The 20,376-nt window shown below is 44.0% G+C and overlaps 1 protein-coding gene across 1 annotated transcript in view; it reads left to right on the top strand.

Annotated features, from left to right (window-relative positions):
• The window catches only part of LOC134431417 (homer protein homolog 1-like), a 170,208-nt gene extending 154,434 nt beyond the window's left edge, over positions 1 to 15,774 (top strand). Inside the window, exons 8-9 of the mRNA XM_063179431.1 lie at positions 15,477 to 15,581; positions 15,730 to 15,774. Coding sequence (XP_063035501.1) covers positions 15,477 to 15,581; positions 15,730 to 15,774 — 150 coding nt within the window. The remainder of the gene's footprint in view (positions 1 to 15,476; positions 15,582 to 15,729) is intronic.
• The last annotated feature ends 4,602 nt before the right edge of the window (positions 15,775 to 20,376 follow it).

Raw genomic sequence — 20,376 nt, 5'->3', positions numbered from 1 at the left:
GTCGGGCTGGCTTGACATTGCCATGGGGTTCCTGCAATCTGCCATCCAGAAGTGGGACAGGTGAGGTTTTTTTTGCCAGGGAAAAGGGCCGTGGTTTTTCTTTGGGTGCCTTTGACTGCGAGTGGCAGGCCGGCTCCAGAAAATCTGCGATACGCAGAAGGGTTCCCAGACTGAAGTTGGCACCAATGCCAAGTCGGGCTGGTTTGATAGTACCAAGCTGCTCCTGCAATCTGCCATGCAGAAGCGGAAGAGGTGAGTTTGGTTTGCAAGGGAAAAGTACCGAGATTTGTGTTTGGGGTCTGTGGCCGAGAGTGGCTGGCTGGCTCCTGAAATTCTATGATATGCAGGATGGTTCCCAGACCCAAGGTGGCAACCCTGCCAAGTCGGGCTGGTTTGATAGTACCAAATGGCTCATGCAATCTGCCATCCCGAAGCAGGGCAGGTGATTTTTGTTTGCCAGGGAAAAGGGCCGTGGTTTGTGTTTGGGGTCCTGTGGCCGACAGTGCCAGCTGGCTCCTGAAATTCTTTTATATGAGGGATGGTTCCCAGACCACAGGTGGCACCAGTGCCAAGTCTTTCTGCTTTTATAGTACCAAGTGGCTCCTGCAATCTGCCATCCAGAAGCAGGGCAGGTGAGTTTTGTTTGCAAGGGAACAGGGCCGAGGTTTGTGTATGGGGGCCTGAGGCCGAGAGATGCTGGCTGGCTCCTGAAATTCTTTGATATGCAGGATGGTTCTCAGACCCAAGGTGGAACACTGCCAAGTCAGGCTGGTTTGACATTGCCAAGTGTCTCCTGCAATCTGCCAGCCAGAAGCAAGACTGGTGAGTTTTGTTTGCCAGGGAAAAGGGCCGAGGTTTGTGTTCGGGGGCCTGTGGCCGAGAGTGGCCTGCTGGCTCCTGAAAATCCACGATACGCAGGATGGTTCCCAGACTCAAGGTGGCACCAGTGCCAAGTCGGGCTGGTTTGATAGTACCACGTGGCTCCTGCAATCTCCTATGATCACGTAGAGAAATACTTTCTGGTGTCCGTACTGGGCCATATGCTCTTTCTTCTCTCCCTCGACTTCTCCATCACCTCTCATCTCTTTCACATGCGCTATCTTCAAGGTCCACAGGCTACTTTTCACAGAATCTTCAGGCCTGATACAGTAAGAATGATGAATAGAACAGAGCTTGGATCTATTTTCCAGTTTGGATGAAATGCATTCTGCACACAAATCCAAGGAGAAGGTGCTACCCCGATGCCCAGAAAAACTTTCACTACTGCTAGTGTTCTACGTCAACCGCAACTTAGTCTGAAAGAAAAGCTTTTTCTCTGAGAGCATCTGAAAGGTTTGCACGAAGCACTGATATCTGACATATGCAATTTTGAATAGGAGAGGAAAAAGAAAATGGCAAGAAGTTTTTAATTTTAGTGGTTTCAATTTTAATTTCCGTGCACTTTTTCAAAACTTGTCAGCTCAAATGCCCATCAACATCTTTTAGTCATCTGTAAGTCAGTATTCATATAAAATGTGCTTCAAATCAAAAGAATTTCAAATTTGCACTCCGAGTTTCTATGCCTAGATTTATGATTTCCTACACATATTAGATGAAAGGAAGGCCTTTTTTTCTGTGGGAGTGCTGGAACACTGGAACAGGTTGCCCAGAGAAGTTGTGGGTGTCCCATCCCTGAAAGTATTCAAGGTCAGCTTGGACGGGGCTTGGAGCAGCAACAAAGGAGAAGCTTGATGGTAGAGAAACAAAGTTGGACTATAGAAGAAACTCGGATTGAAGTATAGGAACAAGTTTTCTCTCAGCTCTTGGGGTAAATTCAAAGTTGTACAAAATGACATTTATCTGTGATTTTCACTACTGTAACAGAAAGGTTCATGAAAACTGTACAGAAGATAGCAAATTTTAAAAGAGATAAGAATTACAGCATAAAATCCATGGGATGGGTTACAACGAGACACTCTCTAAGAGAAAATCTCTGTGTTTCAGCACTTCATCATGGTAAGATTTCATGAAGTGCCAAATAAGGCGGCAAAATATCATTCGGGACATTATTTACTGGAATTCAGCCTGGCCATTTGTAGGAACTGGGTTTGAACACATCATGTAGATATACCACACACACTTTCCCTTCACTGAAAAATTACTGTTTACAACGAATAAGCAATTGACGATCAAAATTGATTGAAAGCATCTTAAACATGTCAAGTATTTCATTGTAGATGATCTGTGATCCAAATGCTTCTTCCACCTTAGAGAGGGACAGAACAATTCTTCCATATCATGATGGTTTAAAATTGTATCAACCAATGTTTTCTGCTGAAAAGATATCATCTATTTTTTTCTATTTTTGGAAGAAAATATTCCTAGACATACAACAGGTGAGAACTAAGTAATTTTAAAGAAACAAATGAAATGAAAATATTCTGTAAATAGAATTAAATGAAAAGCTGTGTTTTAAATAGGAGCTAAATATTAAACAGAATTTTTGTACCAGGCATTTGAATTACTGCACCACCTCTTTTGCCCATAAAGAAAGGCATTTAGCATTTCAGTCTTTTCCAAGGTGTTCATGATCTGCTATGCTGATCTCTGTGTGTGCCTAGGTGTGTGTGGAAGGGGGGGCATGTGAAGGGGAGTGTGTATGTTTGCTTTACAATTGTTGTGGCAGATTCATGCCTCAGCTCCACATTTTGTTTTAGAAAGGTCACACAGAGTGGATATGAAGTTTACTATCAACAAGAGATCAATTCCCAAATCATCCATTTGACTCTACCTTATAAATCATGTGCTTTGTTGCATATTTTATCAAATATACTTTCAAGCCAGATGGAGGAAGGAGGATGTGGGAATCCCTCCACCATCTTGCAACTTTTATGCAAGTAGGTTTTCAAGAAAATCATCATTTCTCTTTTAAATATGTCTGTAACAGGCACGATGCTAGTGTCAACCTGTTGGAGTTTTTGTTGCTGGAAGAAGTTGTACAAAAGGATTGGTTTTTACATTGACCAGTTACTGAATCAAGCGCAGGAATACATTGGAAATTCAACTGGGGGTTCCTTTTCCCAGCAGACTCCTTCCAGAACGAGCTTGTACACTGAAGCTGACTCTTTTGCTCTCTTTTTGTTTCTTTCCTATTTTCTTGGCTTCTTTGCCACTATCTAGACAATTTTGGAACTTTTTTCCCAACTAAAATGGTTTCAATAGTCTGATTGTGATCATACATTTTTACAAGGAATTTTTAAAATCTTTCCTTGAGTTAAGAAAGTCAAGGACTTAGGTCTTTTTCTTCCCTTATCAATATTGCAATGAAATTGATAAATAAAGACCAACTCTTTATTTTTGTTTTTAACCCAAGTAGATAATTCCCATCCATTAATCCATTTTGTGGACCAATATTTGCCATTCTGATGTAAGTTGTCACTTCTTAACAATAGGCATTCTGTGACTATGTTGACAGCACTTTGGGTGAAGATCCTAACTGGTCTTAGATACACATAGGGAGAAATTTGCTCAGGCAGTGTCAGTCTTAAGCATGCGTATCAGAAGATCTTTCTATAGCTGGGAATTTTCCCATGAAAGGGATTCAGTTAGGGAAGAGACACTTGTCCCAGAGTTTTACATTCTTCTTGAACACTGCTTAAGGAACTTAGATGCCATGTCCATTTGGATCTCTGTCTGCACAGAACTTTGTCATGCCAGTGCTTGAAATGCATCTTGAAGAGAATTCACTAGCACAGAATGAATGAGAGTGGAAGGGGTTGGTGGGGCTAACCAGGCCCAACCCCCCTGCCTAAACCAGGATACCTAGAGCCTCTTGCCCAGGATTCAATCTGGGTGTACTTTTAATGTCTTCAAAGATCCAGGCTCCACAATCTTTCTGGGCAGTCTGTGCCGTGGTTCAGTCACCCTCACAGTAAAGAATCATTTACTGATGTTCAAAGGCAATCTCCTGTATTTCAGTGTGCGCCCACTGCCTCTTGTCTTTTCACTCAGCATCACTGAAAAGACACTGGTTCCCTCCCCTTTGCACTATTGCTTCCATATGTATGTGTGCTGCCATGTACAGATATGTCAAAAACCTCCCTGAAGCCCAGGCAGATAATATTCCCTTCATCTACCAGTCAAGTTGATTCATCAGAGGAGTTTGAAGAGATGTTCAGCATGAAATTCCCCTGAAAAATCATGCTAACTACATTATTTTGTCGTCTTTCATGTGCCTGGCAAGGTTTTCCAGGAAGAGCTGCTTCATCAACTTCCTGGGGATAAAAAAGAGGCTGGCTGGTTTGTACTATTCCGAGTCCTCCTAATTGCCTTTTTTGAACATGGGTGTCATTTGCTTTCATCCAGTCTTTAGCCTCTCTTGTCGTCTACATCTTAGCAAAAAGCTTTTCCACTACATCTGGCAAGGAGAAACTGTGCCAGCACAGAAAACATCTCCCATCATGTTCTAGACATTGCACGGAAGTGTGCCGAGTGTTTTGGAAGAAGAGAAAGAAAGTTGTCCAAAACAGCTTCTAATCGAATGTTCATGTGATTGGAAAAGTCAGGAGAGTGCAAAGGAACTGTTTTCTATCAGTTGGCAAGCTGCGCACACAATCCCAGTGTTGTACAGCTTCCTTCTTCACCTTTCCGAAGCTGCCGCTCTCTCCGGCTCCCGGAGGCGAAGAAGTGGCTACTTCGCGCAGAGACGATTGTGCCACTCACAGTGCTCTCCTTAGCGCGACTTCTGCCGAAAGACGCCCCGGAGCGGCTCTTAGCTCCAGGGGGCTCCGTACCTTCCAATTCAATTTTTAGTCTCGACAAACCAAATGGTATACTTGCAGCATTAGGGCGGGACATTGACTGGACTTTCTCCTTTTAGAGAGAAGCTAATGAAAAAGTTTCACTGGAATCAGAGCAGGCTGTAAAACAAGAAAAGTGTCATGAAAATAAGCCAGCCTTATCCTCTTAGTCTTGCTTGTTGTGATTGGCCAAGAATGAAATGTGTCAACTCTGTGTTTCTGGGTATCACATCAGTAACAGGTACTTCAGCTGCTGTACTTCTCTCCTAAAGTTAAGAACAGAATCCAAGGAATTGTGATTCCATGGTCTCAATTCACCCTATGGTGCCGAAAAAGGAGTGGAAGGTGCACGGGTCAATTAACTTGAATGGCCTATGTAAATCAGCGGCCACTGATTTCCTGAAGGCTTCAGCAGGTTAGCTGCCTATGTTTTTCTTGGAATTGTTTTAACCTTTGGTCATGTTTTTCTTGGGATTCTTTTACCCTTTCCCCATTAGTTCAGCCTTTGCTCTCAAGCCTTTGCTGACATTTCCAATATCTCGGTAGCCTGGAAAAATGTTGTCTTTATTGATCACATCATTATTCCCTTCCAAGGGTTGTTTGCCTCAAGTCTCAGTTTGGCTGGTTTTCTGCTAGTTGATTGTCAGAGGGCAGCAGGTGTTTTGTAAGAGCAAGTACACAATCCCATAGCTTGCTTTTCTTTTGATTTGGCCTGTCTAGAAAATGGAATGACTGAACATCTCTGAGAGGCTTTTGTCTCCCCATTAGGTTTCACTGGAAGGGCAGATGCAAATCGTCTACCTAAAGTCTTGGCACAGAAGAAAGTAGTGGTTTGCTGCTGCATATATCTAGAAGCTTACAAAAGGAAGGCCTTGGGCTGAGGCCCATTACTTTGGCTAAGTAGAAAAGGACTGTGGGAAGGTGAGGCAGCTGAATTAGAGGTAGATCAACAAGTTCTAGAACCATTGTGTTCACAGCGTGGTGCATGGTGGTTGGTTGAATTGTGTTTGTTATGGCGTAAAGCTATGGAACTGATAAAGGCCTGAGTGTTTCAAAAGCCTGGTTTTTGCAAGAAAGCAGCTCTCCTTTGCATCTGCCTGGGGACTCTGCATCACCACGGACCCTCACTCCCAGTTTGCCAAGGAGATGATCAGTAGGAATGTTGCAGAGCTGCTGTGTGCATCTGAATGGAATGGCAGAGAGCGAAGCGCTGGACATTTCTGGCTTTAGTACAATGCTGCTGCATTGGTGCCAGTTTAGTTGGTTTTCCATCAGTGGCCTTTCTGTCTAGAAGTACACTGCCCAGAGTATTTGATGCCATTTCCTTCCTGTTGTTTTCATACCTTCCTTCAGTTGAAAGGATGATACAACCTTTACATTTTGAAGATCCCTGTTAGGAAACACTATGCCAGAGGAGTCATCGCTCCCTTTTCTTCTGCCTCCTTTGTCATTTTCAGAGACTCATTTCAAATTTCTGCTAATGTCAAGAAGAATACTGAGACTACTTAGCAGGGTTGACGCTCTCAGCTGCTTTCCTCTTTCATACTGCTTCATACTGGATGTGACTTCAAGGCCTTGTTTTGTCATCTGCATTTTGCCGTGATCCAAAGCTAAATATTCCAGGCCTGTGAACACAAAAAGAACTCTTAGTCTTTTGCAAGAACTACCCCTAGGAGGATTTGTGTTCACTTTGATCTCTACAGTGTTTCAGAAAAAAGGAGATTGTACTCTCTTCTTGTGTACTCTCTTCTTGTGCTCTCATTTCCCTCTCTCTGCCTTGCATGCCCTAGTTAATCTACCGGCATGACTCATTTGGCATCATCTCACGGTGCAAATTCTGCATAGTTTCTGTCGGATCCCATTTTTCTCTTTCTCTTCTGTTTTATGGTTGATTTATGTTTGCTGGTTGTCGGTTTCTCTTCCCGGCTGTTTTATGTTCGGAGATAGCTCAGGGATGCCACTTGCTCGGTTTCTCGGTTGTTTCAAAGACCTGGAAAGGCCCAGAGTGGCCTTGGACAGCCCGCGCTTCAAAGGACGAGGAGAGACTTCTGATCTTGTTTCGGTCTCAGTGTTTATTAATTGTTTATCTAAAAGATTTTCTTTCAGCCCGACAGAGGTCTGCACAGCAGTCAGCCATGGGCACACTCCCCAGCCTCCTGGACGGTCACCTATCTTTATACTCGAAGTTACGTGTACAATATTTATAATTTTTCTCCAATACCTTCTACTCTTATTAACCGGTGCACTTCTAGTAAAGACCAATCCCAAAGTGCCACCATCACCACAGAAGATGGAGGCCAAGAAGAAGAAGAAGAAGGACAGGACACGCCCCAATTCCTCCATCTTACTTCTTTAGACCCCCCTGTACAGAAATCCTAAACCCTGTGTTCTACACCTTAATTAACTTATTCCTTCACCATTCACCCAGTGAAATCCTCCCAGTCCTCATACAGGTGTCGTCTCCTGTGTAGGATCAAAGTCCTGCCACCAGACACTTCTGGCAACATTCCAGGACTCCCGAGCCCCCCAGTGGTGCTCTCGGTCACTCTGCACCCTCATCCTGAGGTGCTGAGATCCCACAAGTTTCATGTCCTTACAAATGCCAGTTGCCAAGGAGCCTATCTAACCATTCAAGGGGCAAAGAATTGTAGGGCTGGCAAGTTCAGGTGCTGAAACTGTAAGTCATGCCATATCAAAGTGACAGAGCAAATCAATTGATCTAGGACTTTCAGCTGGACACCTCTGAGAATAGCAGCTTGTCAGCAATGACACAGCCATCTTCCTAGCTGTATTCTAGAAAGAGGAAAGGGACACCTTCAATGGTTAATATGTTTGGCATGAGAAAACAGCAAGAAATGTACCGCAAAATACTTCAGTCAGATCAAGTGCGTTTCTCTAGTGAGAATTTTGCACTTGTTCTTTCTTGTCTGTGCCTTTACTTTTCACAGAAGACAGGGGAGCATTTCATTATTACTGTTCTTTTGTTTTCTTTTGTTGGCCTCCCTCTTTCCACCTGCAATTAACAAATTTGCCTTTCTTTACTGGCTTCTCTTTCTTTACTTCTACAAGTTGACATGAGGTCATCCAACCTTATCATCAATGTTCTCAGACAGTGGAGAGAAGTAGAAGGTACAGCTAAATGGATAAAACAAACCCACAAAAATAGACAGGTTTTTACAGTCTTCTGTGAGAACATTAGGACACAAGATGTCTTTGAACTGAGTAATGCTCTATTGATTTAACTTTTAGTCCACTCGTTACTATTATTACATGTGTTTGGCCTTTAGTACAGAGCCTTGGAACTAATCCAGGCCAATACTTTGGCTAATTTTGTTTTATTTCTAGTGAGGACTTTGTTTCTTAAGGAATAGTCCAGAGAAAGAGTGTCCATGGTACAGTTACGGGTCATAAATTCTGGTACAGTTTGTGCTGGTAATACGTCTAGGAAAGAAAGGTTTGACATCTTTTTTGACTTTCAAATGGAACCATGATTTGAAAAACCTAAGAGTTGTGGTTCCCCCCCCACCCCATACCCCAAGTAATTCTCTTTGCACTATTACTCAGGGATTACACATAAAAGCCCACCCTGTAAAATACGTTGCAGATACTTTGCAATAAGTGCAGCGTAGCAGCTAGAGATGATAACGTGGGTTAAATAACATTGCTTCTGTAGTGATGGAAACTCTGTCTACGCAGACATACTCAACAAAGTTTACGATGGCTTAGCTCCTGTGCTCAAGTTAACGTGCATTTTAGAACTTCCCAAGAAGGTGAATTCAACCTCCTTCATTGCTCTCTGCTGGAGTCCCAAGAGAATTTCAGTCTGCTTTTTGTCATTTACAGCTGTCACTGCTTAGCTCTTGAACGTGAGACTCCCTCATGACTGATGAAAGTTGTCTAGTTAAGAGTGGGTGAAAGACATGGTCTTGCTTTAGAAGGAGATGAGAAGGTTTCTGCAGTCTTTGTCACCTCTACTGCTTGTGATTTCTATACAAAACCAGTGGGAAGTTTTCTGAAGGCAGTCCAGAAGCTGGCAATATGGACAGCTTACAGCCGAACACTTGCTGCAGTGCAACCATGGTGACACCAGAAAGGACTTCAAAAATTTAAAAGGGCAAACAAAGCAGTTGGAAGGAAAAGAACATGAACCATTATTCCATTTTTCTAATCTATCTTTCTTTAAATCATCATTTTCGTGCAGTTTCGCGGCTTGCGTTGGTATCCCTCCGAAGGAATCTGAGACAGAGTAAGCTTTTTAATGGAGTAGAAGTGAGAAACGCAGGCCAAGTTGCCTTTTTTGCCATCAAATACCAGTTACGTTTGAACTACCCTTTGCTTAAGGTGCTTAGCTTACACTAAGAATTGATTAGCACATTTTGATGTGAGCAAATTTTACTGTCATGACTGAGTAAATTTTGCTGTCACTCAGAATTTTACTGTCGTCTGAATAGCAATGTTTGCGGTCAAAATAGTATTTTGTCTCCTGTATCTGCAGCAGGTAAGCCTTTTGCTGTCAGCAGTGTTGCTTAACCTTTCATGTCATATCCCTCTTCACATCCATCTTCTGCTTAAGGCTTATTAATCTACTTTAGAATTGGCACGTGGAATAAGACTACTTTTCCTTTTTGAAAGCTAATGTCATTTGACCTACTTACAGCAAATAATTCATTAATTGCAAGTCCCCAGCTAGCATCTTTTCGGCATATTCTAACCTTCTAAAGAAGTAACAAAAGCACTCTCCAATACATTACTTCTTAAGCACACAAAATGCTTCCCTCCTTTGCAGTTGGCATCTCTAAAATGAACCACATGTCTGCGGTATTTTAACATGCGCCATATTTAGCCAAGTCATTCATAACAAACAAAAAGAAGTCCCTTCAATTCAGAAATAGTTTTCAATTGTTCTTGAATATACAAAACATACCCTTACCGTAGGCATTGCATGCAGATTTAATGGTCGTGAAAGCAAACCCTATGTTTCTCTTGTGATAGAAGGGTTTTCCACAGTTTTCCACAATTGTTCTTGGCACACTTTTCTACTGATATGACTGTTAGGAAACTTGAAGGTACTTCTAAGGTACTGTAGTAAGCAGATAAGGAGGAGAGGTTGTGCCTTATTTCTGGCTTCCTTTGGTTTTCTTTTTGGTTTTCTTCCTCTTGCTCTTTTTCATGTCACCTTTCTAGATATTGTGATTTAGATTGGTAGTTTACTAAGCTGTGTTTTCTGTCGGGAATTCTTGTAAATTCCGAAAGGAACCCAACCGGTGAATAGGCATCTTGTTATGATTTGCTAGCTGCATAGAAAATCTTCCTGCTGCTCTAAAATGCTTTGATTTGATACGCATTTTTATCACCATTCAAATGAAAAGAGAATGGTTCCTCTAGCCACTGCTTTTGTATTGGATTCAGTTCAGTGTTCTCTAACGGTGCAAAAAAGTCCTGCTGGAAGAAAGGATCTGCATAGAAATTGACCAAGACACGTGCTACATGGGTCTTGGAAATGTCTGAAGTTTCTCTACCTTTCTGGCAGTCTGTCTTCACAGCAAGACTTGAGGAGGGCTTTTGCTAGCATTTCTTTGACAGAAAGCAAGAACAAAGCAAGCAAAATGGAGCAGCAAAAGAAGATAGCAGCAAAAGGCACATTATCCCCTCTGTTATTCATGCATCGATGGAGTATACCATCTATGCATACTAATAAATGGGGACTCCAGACAAAGGAGCACATGCAGATGAATTTCAGGGAAGGAAATTAGTGGAGAGCTAACTGCAGTCCCTCGACTTCACAAGAAATGGTGTCCGGTAATCCCAACCAGAAAGAAATAGAACTCCATTTTCAAATGGGTTGCCACCTATGGTCCTCTCTTCTTCCTGTATGAAGGAACTGTGTTTTGAACCAATCTTCAATATGGGATGGATAAAGACCTTAGATGCCTCCGATTTTATTTTATTATTTTTTCCAGAAGCAACTGTCTCAAAACCTCTTTAAAGCTGACTTTTTCCCTTAAGATGCCATCATTTAAAAGAGCACCTTTTCATTTAACAGGGTATTTCAAACATCATTTACGAATTTAGACTAAAAGTAACACTTTTCCTAGTAGTCTTTCATTTTTTGCAGCTCAGTGCTAACATAGGCAGCAAAGAAGAGAACAGACCACAGCTCTTTCTGGAGCATCTTGAACAAATGCCCTTGCTTATGTTCTAATCATTCACTTCACCAAAATACCTAATGATGAAGAAAAGGTTGTTTACATGGCAATGAATGGGTGTGATTTCTCAAGTAGAATTTGTATCACGTAGATGATACTTGGCAAACAGCAAATGAAGGGGTTTTCTTCAGCTCTCAGACTGATGTTACGTGTGGGTAATTAAAAGAAAAGATAACAAGAAGGATATTTTTAACATGTGAATTTAATTACACCCCTACCATGGGCATCTGAATCTTATTAAAGAAAGATAGGTTCATAAACCCTTTGCTGATGGAATGTAGCCTGTTCATTGGTTGAAATGAAGCAGGTAGACAGGACATATGAAATATTTTTTTTGTGGATCAAACATTTATTTTCGAAAGTGATGCTGACAGATGGTGACCTCACCAATTTAGATATTGCCAGTAGACAAGGTTGCATAACTTGCTCCATCAAGTTATGCCTTGGAATTATCATCCAAGGGGATTTTACCTGCATCTGTGAAAATGTGCCTACCTTTTTCACGATATTTTTGCAGCAGCATTGTTAGGCCTGATCAGCTGGTATGGAGGGTGAATTAGCAGCAGCAGCAAGGTGACTGGCCAGGAGAATTTGCTTCAATGGATTTTGATCTCCTGGATATTTTGAAGATCCGCTTCAGCCCTGTTTGTCAAACACCACCTTTAAAGGGTGTTAAACAATTGTTCAGGCTGGCTCCAGAAATTCTTTGATATGCAGGATGGTTCCCAGACCCAAGGAAGCAATACTGCCAAGTCGGGCTGGTTTGATAGTACCAAGTGGCTCCTGCAATCTGCCATCAAGAAGTGGGACAGGTGAGTTTTGTTTGCGAGGGAAAAGGACCGAGGTTTCTGTTTGGCGGCCAGGGGCCGAGTGCCGGCTGCCTCCTGAAATTCTTTGATATGCAGGATTGCTCCCAGACCCAAGGTGGCACCAGTGCCAAGTCAGGCTGCTTTGATACTACAACGAGGCTCCTGCAAACTGCCATCCAGAAGCGCAGCAGGTGAGTTTTCTTTTCCAGGGAAAAGGTCCGTGGTTTTGGTTTGGGGGCCTGTGGCTGGGAGTGGCCGGCTGGCTCCTGAAAATCCATGATATGCAGGATGGTTCCGAGACCCAAGCTGGCACCAGTTCCAAGTTGGGCTGATTTTAGTGCCAAGTGGTTCCTGCAATCTGCCCTCCAGAAGCAGGGCAGGTGAGTTTTGTTTGCAAGGGAAAAGGACTGAGGTTTGTGTTTAAGGGCCTGTGGCTTGGAGTGGCTGGCTGGCTCCTGAAAATCCAAAATACGCAGGATGTTTCCCAGACCCAAGGTAGCAATACTGCCAAGTCGGGCTGGTTTGATAGTACCAAGTGGCTCCTGAAATCTGCCAGCCAGAAGTGGGGCAGGTGAGTTTTGTTTGCAAGGGAAAAGGACCGAGGTTTCTCTTTGGCGGGCAGGGGCCGAGAGTGCCGGCTGGCTCCTGAAATTCATTGATATGCAGGATTGTTCCCAGACCCAAGATGGCACCAGTGCCAAGTCGTGCTAGTTTGTTACTACCAAGTGGCTCCTGCAATCTGCCATCCAGAAGCGGGGCAGGTGAGTTTTGTTTTCCAGGGAAAAGGGCTGTGGTTTGTGTTGGGGGGCCTGTGGCTGGGAGTGGCCGGCTGGCTCTTGAAAATCCACGATACGCAGGATAGTTCTCAGACCCAAGGTGACAACACTGCCAAGTATGGCTTGTTTGACATTGCTGATTGGCTCCTGCAATCTTCCCGCCTGAATTGGGGCAGGTGAGTTTTGTTTGCCGCGTCAAAGGGATGTGGTTTGTGTTCGGGGGCCTGTGGCTGTGAGTGGCCGGCTGGCTCCTGAAAATCCATGGTACGCAGGATGGTTCCCAGACCCAATTTAGTAACACTGCCAAGTCGGGCTGTTTTTTTATTACCAATTGGCTCCTGCAATCTGCCATCCAGAAGCGGGGAAGGCGAGTAGTGTTTGCCAGGGAAAGGGGCCATGTTTTGAATTTTTGGGCCTGTGGCTGGGAGTGGCCGGCTGGCTCCTGAAACACCACGACACGCAGTATGTTTCGTAGACCCAAGGTTGCACCACTGCAAAGTTGGGCTGATGGTTAAGGCCAAGTGGTTCCTGCAATCTGGCATCCAGAAGGGCGGTAGCTGAGTTTTGTTTGCCAGGGTAAATGGCCATGGTTTGTGATTGGGGTCTTGTGGCTGGGAGTGGCCGGCTTGCTCCTTAAATCAACGATACGCAGGATGTTTCCCAGACCCAAGGTGGCTCTAGTGCCAAGGCGAGCTGTTTGGATAGTACCAAGTGGCTCCTGCAGTGAGCCATCCAGAAGCAGGGCAGGTGAGATTTGTTTGCCAGGGAAAAATGCCGTGGATTGTATTTGGGCTCCTGTGTCTGGAATGGCCGGCTGGCTCCTGAAAATCCACGATACGCAGGATAGTTCCCAGACCCAAGGTGACAACACTGCCAAGTATGGCTTGTTTGACATTGCTAATTGACTCCTGCAATCTTCCCGCCAGAAGTGGGGCAGGTGAGTTTTGTTTGCCGCGGAAAAGGGCTGTGGTTTGTGTTCTAGGGCCTGTGGCTGGGAGTGGCCAGCTGGCTCCTGAAAATCCACAATACGCAGGATGGTTCCCAGACCCAATGTGCCACCAGTGCCAAGTCCAGCTGGCCTGAGAGTACCAAGTGGCTTCTGCAATCTGCCATCCAGAACAGGGGCAGGTGAATTTTTTTTGCCAGGGAAAAGGTTTGTGTTTGAGGCCCTGTGGCTGAGACTTCCGGTAGGCTCCTGAAATTCATTACTATGCAGGATGGTACCGAGAGCCAAGGTGCCACCAGTGCCAAGTCGGGCTGGTTTGACATTGCCAAATGGCTCCTGCAATCTGCCAGCCAGAAGCGGGGCAGGTGAGTTTTGTTTTTTGGGAAAAGGGCCCTGGTTTGTGTTTCGGGGCCTGTGGATGGGAGCGACCAGTTGGCACATGAAATTCTTTGATATGCAGGATGGTTCCCAGACCCAAGGTGGCATCAGTGCCAAGTCGGGCTCGTTTGACAGTGCCAAGTGGCTCCTGCAATCTGCCATCCAGAAGCGGAGCAGGTGAGTTTTGTTTGCCAGGGAAACGGGCCGAGGTTTGTGTCTGGGGGCCTATGGCCTTGAGTGGCCGGCTGGCTCCTTAAAATTTACGATTCACAGGATGGTTCCCAGACCCAAGGTGGCACCAGTTCCAAGTCGGGCTCGTTTTATAATACCAAGTGGCTCCTGATATCTGCGATCCAGAAGTGGGGCAGCTGAGTTTTGTTTGCCAGAGAAAAAGGCCGTGGTTTCTGTTTGGGGGCCTATGGGTGGGAGTGAACGGCTGGCTCCTGAAAATCCACGATACGCAGGATGTTTTCCGTACCCAAGGTGGCACCAGTGCCAAGTTGGGCTGGTTTCATAGTACCAAGTGGCTCCTGCAATCTGCCATCCACAAGTGGGGAAGCTGAGTTTTTTTTGCCAGGGAAATGGGACGAGGTTTGTGTCTGGGGGCCTGTGGCTGGGAGTGGCCGGCTGGCTGCTGAAAATCCACGATACGCAGGATGGTTCCCAGACCCAAGGTGGCAACAGTTCCAAGTAGGGCTGGTTTGACAGTGTCAGGTGCCTCCTGCAGACTGCCTTGCAGAAGCGGGGCAGGTGAGTTTTGTTTGCCAGGGAAAAGGGCCGAGGTTTGTGTTTGGGGGCCTGTGGCAGGGAGTGGCTGGCTGGCGCGTTAAAATCCACGATTCGCAGGATGTTTTCCGTACCCAAGGTGGCACCAGTGCCAAGTCGGGCTGGTTTGATATTACCAAGTGGCTGCTGCAATCTGCCATCCAGAAGAGGGGCAGCTGAATTTTGTTTGCCAGAGAAAAGGGCCGTGGCTTGTGTTTGGGGGCCGATGGCTGGGAGTGGCCGGCTGGCTCCTGAAAATCCACGATTCGCTGTATGGTTCCCAGACCCAAGATGGCACCACCCAAAACTCAAATCAGCCAGGCCGAGAGGTGGGGAGGATTCCAGAGCTATTGTGCAAAAAGGGCAAGATGCCACTTTGAGCTCAGTGTAGCATATAGCAAACAACACCTGTGGAAACAGTAAGCTAGCAATACCTTCAAGCCTCAGGCACATGACTTTCTCCCCCACTGGTCCAGCAAACAGGAGTTTTTAATTTTTTGGTGGTCTCTCTCCATGACAATCATGAGGCAAATGAAGGATGTTTTGGACAGACTCTCAAACCAGGGGAGGGCTCAAGTTGTTCCAGGGGAGGTTTAGATTCGAAATTAGGAAACATTTATTCACTAAAAGGGTGTTCAGGCATTGGAATAGACTGCCCAGGGAAGTGGTAGAATCACCATCACTGGAAGCATTCAAAAGGCCTCTGTATGTGGCATTTGGGGACATGGTTTAGTGATAAACACTGTGGTGCTTGGTTAACAGTTGGACTCAATCATCTTGAGGGCATTTCCTGTCTTTGTAATTCAACGATTCTATAGGTAACTCATGTCCAGTTTTTCATCTACCAGTATTCCCAAGTCCTCTACAGGGCTGCTGTCAATACGTTCATCCTCAAGAAGTCCAGGAAGATTCTGGCTATGCACGTATGTTGTGAACTGAATATTAAATCTGGAGTGATGCGTCATTTCTAGCCCTTAGGTTTGTTTTTAATTTTTATGACTTTTTACATGTGTCAAACAGCTCCCGTGGAGCCCCTGCAGCTTAAGGCTGCTGCTGCCATTGCTCCCCTAGTGTGTGAAGTACAGGAAGAGAAGTCTGGCCTGGGGAGCCTGGTAGTGCCCTGATGGAAGGGCACCTGTGAGGGGCCTATTTGTGCTGATGGGTCTGAGGTACAAGTACTGCTGAGGAGGTAAGAGAGCTCCTTATGGGTGGTTATATTGTCCACAAAAATCAGATTCCTCTCCCTGTGTGCAACAAGCCAATAATTATGTACTTGAGAGAGTCTCAGTTTGAAAAGACAGGTGTCCGCCAAGGAAGGAAGGAGCCTCTCTTGAAATGGAAAATGTAAACCTCCTCCCTCCGAATTATTATAATTTTGAAATTAAGGGGTTCTCAGGCAAAGATATGGGAGTAGAAATAACAGTTCTTTTATTAGAAAAAGTAATGATGGAGTAATACAAAACAACACTGACAGAGTCAGAATACAACCTGACACCCTGTTGGTCAGGGTGTTGGTAGCAGTCCTGCAGTCCTCCTGGAGTGACAAATGTGGTTCTGTTGAAGCAGTGATCCTGTAGAAGGGTGTAGTTTTCCTCTGAAGATCCAGTTGTGGTGTAGATGGGCCTGGTCTTCCTCTGGGAATCCAGTGGGAAAAGGCTGCCTATGGTGTTCCAAATCTCCGATAATATCCAGGTAGGAATGCTTGGCTCCTCCCTCTGGGCACAGCATCTTACAATGGGATGATGTAATTTTATCAGTCATGCAGTGACACTCAATGGCCCATCAAAAGAAGATATTTCCTGGAGGGAGGATTGGTTGTGAAAGACATGAAGAAAAACCGCCCCACCTTGATGTTGCGTCCCGATTGCAAGAGGGACGGTTGTTCGCACGCCCCGATCTCCTTTCGCTTTCAGCATGCGCACCAGGAGTGGCCGTGCCCCACCTCTGCCGCCGGCAGGCAGGATTGTGGTTCAGCCAGTGGCTGGGATCCTGGACCGCCAGGAGCGGCCGATAAATGTGGACGCACGTCGAAGGACCGGGGCAAAGGAAAAAGGAAGGACTGCTTACTTCTCTGAGCTGCCTTTATTCTTTCCTGTGGCGGGAGTAGCACGGAGGCTGCAACGCAGCATGGAAGTAGGGCAAGTGATGCAGCACTGCGCGGGTGCGAGTGGGGCAGCGGCAAAGAGTGGGAAACAAAGAAAAACAGTGGCTTTTATGGAGGGGGGGGTGGATTCCTGGGAGGAGACCGTCTAACAAATCAAGGGCTAGATAGGAGGGGTCTGGGGGGACAAATGTAAAGATAATACCAATAAAAAATGGAAAGGGAAAGGTACATACCAATGAGAGAAGGGAAATATCATAACTGACAGCAAATCTTCTGGATAAATGGGTGTAGCAAATTATGACAGACAGGCTGCAGAGGCAGGATTTTGGAGGATAGACAGGGAAGAATCTGGAATTATCATAACTGCCACGGGGAAAAGGCAGGAAGACAGGTGGTAAACAACTTCAGGGAGAGACTAAACATCAAGCCCTCACTGCCACAATACCTGGTTTTAACAGGTGGCTTAATTAACAGAAGATAACTGCCCCACCTCTAACAGATGGCAGTACAATTGTGAAAAAAAGAGTTCACCCCTTAGAATTTTTAAAATTTTAATAATAATAGGATGAAAGAAGGACAATATTTCCAGCACTGGGGTGCTTTTGACAAACGGCCAAAGAGCACAAAAACCCCCCTTAAAATCATGTTCTCTATATATGATTACATTGTTGGGATTACATGTATATTCATTAGCTTATACATTATTTAAACATTCCCAAGAGCTTTTGATGTTGCAGGGTCTCTTCGTGTTTAGGTTTTCCATCTGGACTTATCTGTATGACATCCTGAGATCAAGTCAATAAATTGTATTCCTTCCCGTGATTTCATCCCTGTTGTTTCACACTTTTCTGATAAGAGGAGTTAACAAGCTCCTTCCCAGTCTCCTCCAGTGCTCTGTCTTGTGTTACTGTTATCTTATCACTTGGATGGGTCAATCAGTGGATGGTCTTGCACTGTTTTCTTAGTTACACAAAAGCTTTTTCACATCTTATGTTTTGCTAAGGTCTATAGTACAATACGTCCATCACACTACTATTTCTATGAGCAATACAGTACATACTTAAGATGATGGATTATACTGAGTCAAGGGGTTGAGCTAGGAATGCAGCTAAGATAGTGAAAACAATATATTTTAATTAGGAGCTTAAATGAGTTAAGGGGTTAAGTAAGAAATGTAGTTAGTAAAGATCATACATTTTGATTAGAGCTTAACAAGGAGATTAATTGATACCAGGAGGGGATAACTGAAGCAAAGTTAGGCGTGACAGGGGATACATGAAGTATTGTAAAAGGGCAGGAACTATAAATACAACTGGCTTCTGAGAATAATTGAACTATGAGGGGAGGTTTGGACTGTGACCAGCAGGTCAAGAAGCCCTGCCTACTTGACATGGGTGAAGAGTTTACTATGAGGAAAACGTCTTACTTCCTCTTCAAAGAACCCACTGACCCATTTCAGAGCCCACTGACCCAATTAAAGAGGACAATTGTGCAGCCATAATAGGCATTCAGCTAATTATAATACAGTGTGGGGACAGATAATAATAATGTATTAGGCATCTTGGAAACCATCTGAATATGTAAAACCTTTTTGGATAAGTAGAGAGCCAGAGGCTGTGACTCTTCATGCATGCCTTTGGAAAATATTCTGCATGTGTCCAGCGCTGCAATAAATATACCCTCTTTTCAACTTTAATTAGTTGAAGAGTCATCTGTCCATGCTTCTATATTACATTAACAAGCAGCTAAAAGGTTATAATTTGTACCATATCTAGATACTTATGATCAATAACAACATGCAAAAGCTACTCCATAAATGCAAAAGCCAATATTATCTGGTCATTTTTAACAGAACACACACCCCCAGCTACACCCCACATTTGCAACCTAAGACAGAGAGACATTGATTATTTATTTCAGAGTTGTGCAAGCCTGGGTGCCTGGTGGTATTCCACAAATCAAGCACACCAGCTATAAGAACTTTTTACTATTTATACATTTTAGCACACAAAGGAATTGGTGTTCATTGGCTACAAGTTACACATTTCTCTTATTAATTAGTATTCTACCCTCTGTTGGTTAATATTTCTCTCACTTCTCATGCTAATTAGGCCATATGCTCAAATCCCAGAATTTTCTGAGTTGAAATGGACCCACAAAGATCATCTAATCCACCTCTTTAGTGAACGGCCCATATGGGGATTGAACCCACAACCTTGGTGTTATTAGCACCATAATCTACCCCCATCTCCAGGCATGAGGCAACACTTGGTGAGGCGTGTGTGCATGTGTCCAGCAGTGAGCCATGTGGAAGCAGAGGACTGGAAGGGTAAAGAGCGTTCCTGTGGCAATAGGAAAGATGAGTGCTAATGTCTTTACAAAAAACTGGATGGGTGAGGGTCTTTAGGAGAAATGGGTGTTAATGTCTTTGAAATGGGTCTTAATGTCTCTACCAACCTAGGGCTGCCCAAGTTTGTTACAGAACCCAGACAGTTTGACTACAGTTTGAACTCCTGAACTTTAAGGTAGTAGACAAATGAGTCCATGTAAAGTCTACTGCAGAGCCCAGACAGTCTGAACTTCGAGTGGATCCGCAGAACTCAGATAACCTGAACTTCTGAACTTTGTGGGAAAATGATGATACATGTTCAAGGCGGTGAATATGTGGTATTGAATCCTAAGTGGTATGCAACAAAAGATTAACCACAAGTAATACTGTAACAAGATGTGCAGGTAAAACAAGCAAGATAGCAAAGCAAGCAAGATAGCAAAGCCAGTGAGATAACAAGCACCAACCAAGAGAAAGATAGCAAGATTTAAAGGAACTTGCAAAATTAGCAAAAAACAAGTTAGACTGAAAAACAAGAAGTGCCAGGCACGCACTGAAGGCAAAAAGTTCAAACATGAGGAAGATTACAGAAGCCTTCATCAAAAGACCACCAGAAGACTGACTATCACCACAGAAACAACAAACTGTTGTAAAACCATGACACAGCTTTATGCAAATATGAGTATGCTATGTTATAATTGTGACTGTTATAGATACATATTGTAATATTGGCTTTTTGCAAATATTAAAATGGATTTTATATGTGTGGTGTTAAAGTAACTTTGTTATAAAGATATAGTTTTTATTTCTGTTGTTAATTAAGTTTAGACATTGTAGTGAAATAGCTGATATAAGCATGCTTGTGTTAAAATGCCTGTTTGGATGGGATAACATCCAATGAACATATGATGAGGACACCTGCTACAGATATGCCAACTATCAGCACTCACCGTCTGAAGACAGTGGGGACCAAGGCCCAAAAACTGGAGGTGATAAGAATGGACTAAAACCACAACCAAGGAATATGCATGCTCTAAAAAGGTGGACCCAAGAGGAAGATATGCTAAACAATTCTTGGAACATGTAAACTAGTTTGGGGAAAAGTTTCCTATGCATAAGGGTCTATGAATATGCAACAGGCTGATGTAAGGGAAAAGGTATTTAAGAGGTATCTCCGAAGATAACCGTGTGCTCTTGGCTGTGTGAAAAATGTGTATTTTATGATTGGCTTTTCACAAATATTAAAATGAATATTATATGTATTATGTTAGAAAGTTATGTTGTA

Source organism: Melospiza melodia, chromosome W (assembly GCF_035770615.1).
Source record: "Melospiza melodia melodia isolate bMelMel2 chromosome W, bMelMel2.pri, whole genome shotgun sequence".
Lineage (NCBI taxonomy): Eukaryota > Metazoa > Chordata > Aves > Passeriformes > Passerellidae > Melospiza > Melospiza melodia.
The sequence above is the reverse complement of the archived record's forward strand: the minus strand, read 5'-3'. Positions and strand labels throughout refer to the sequence as shown.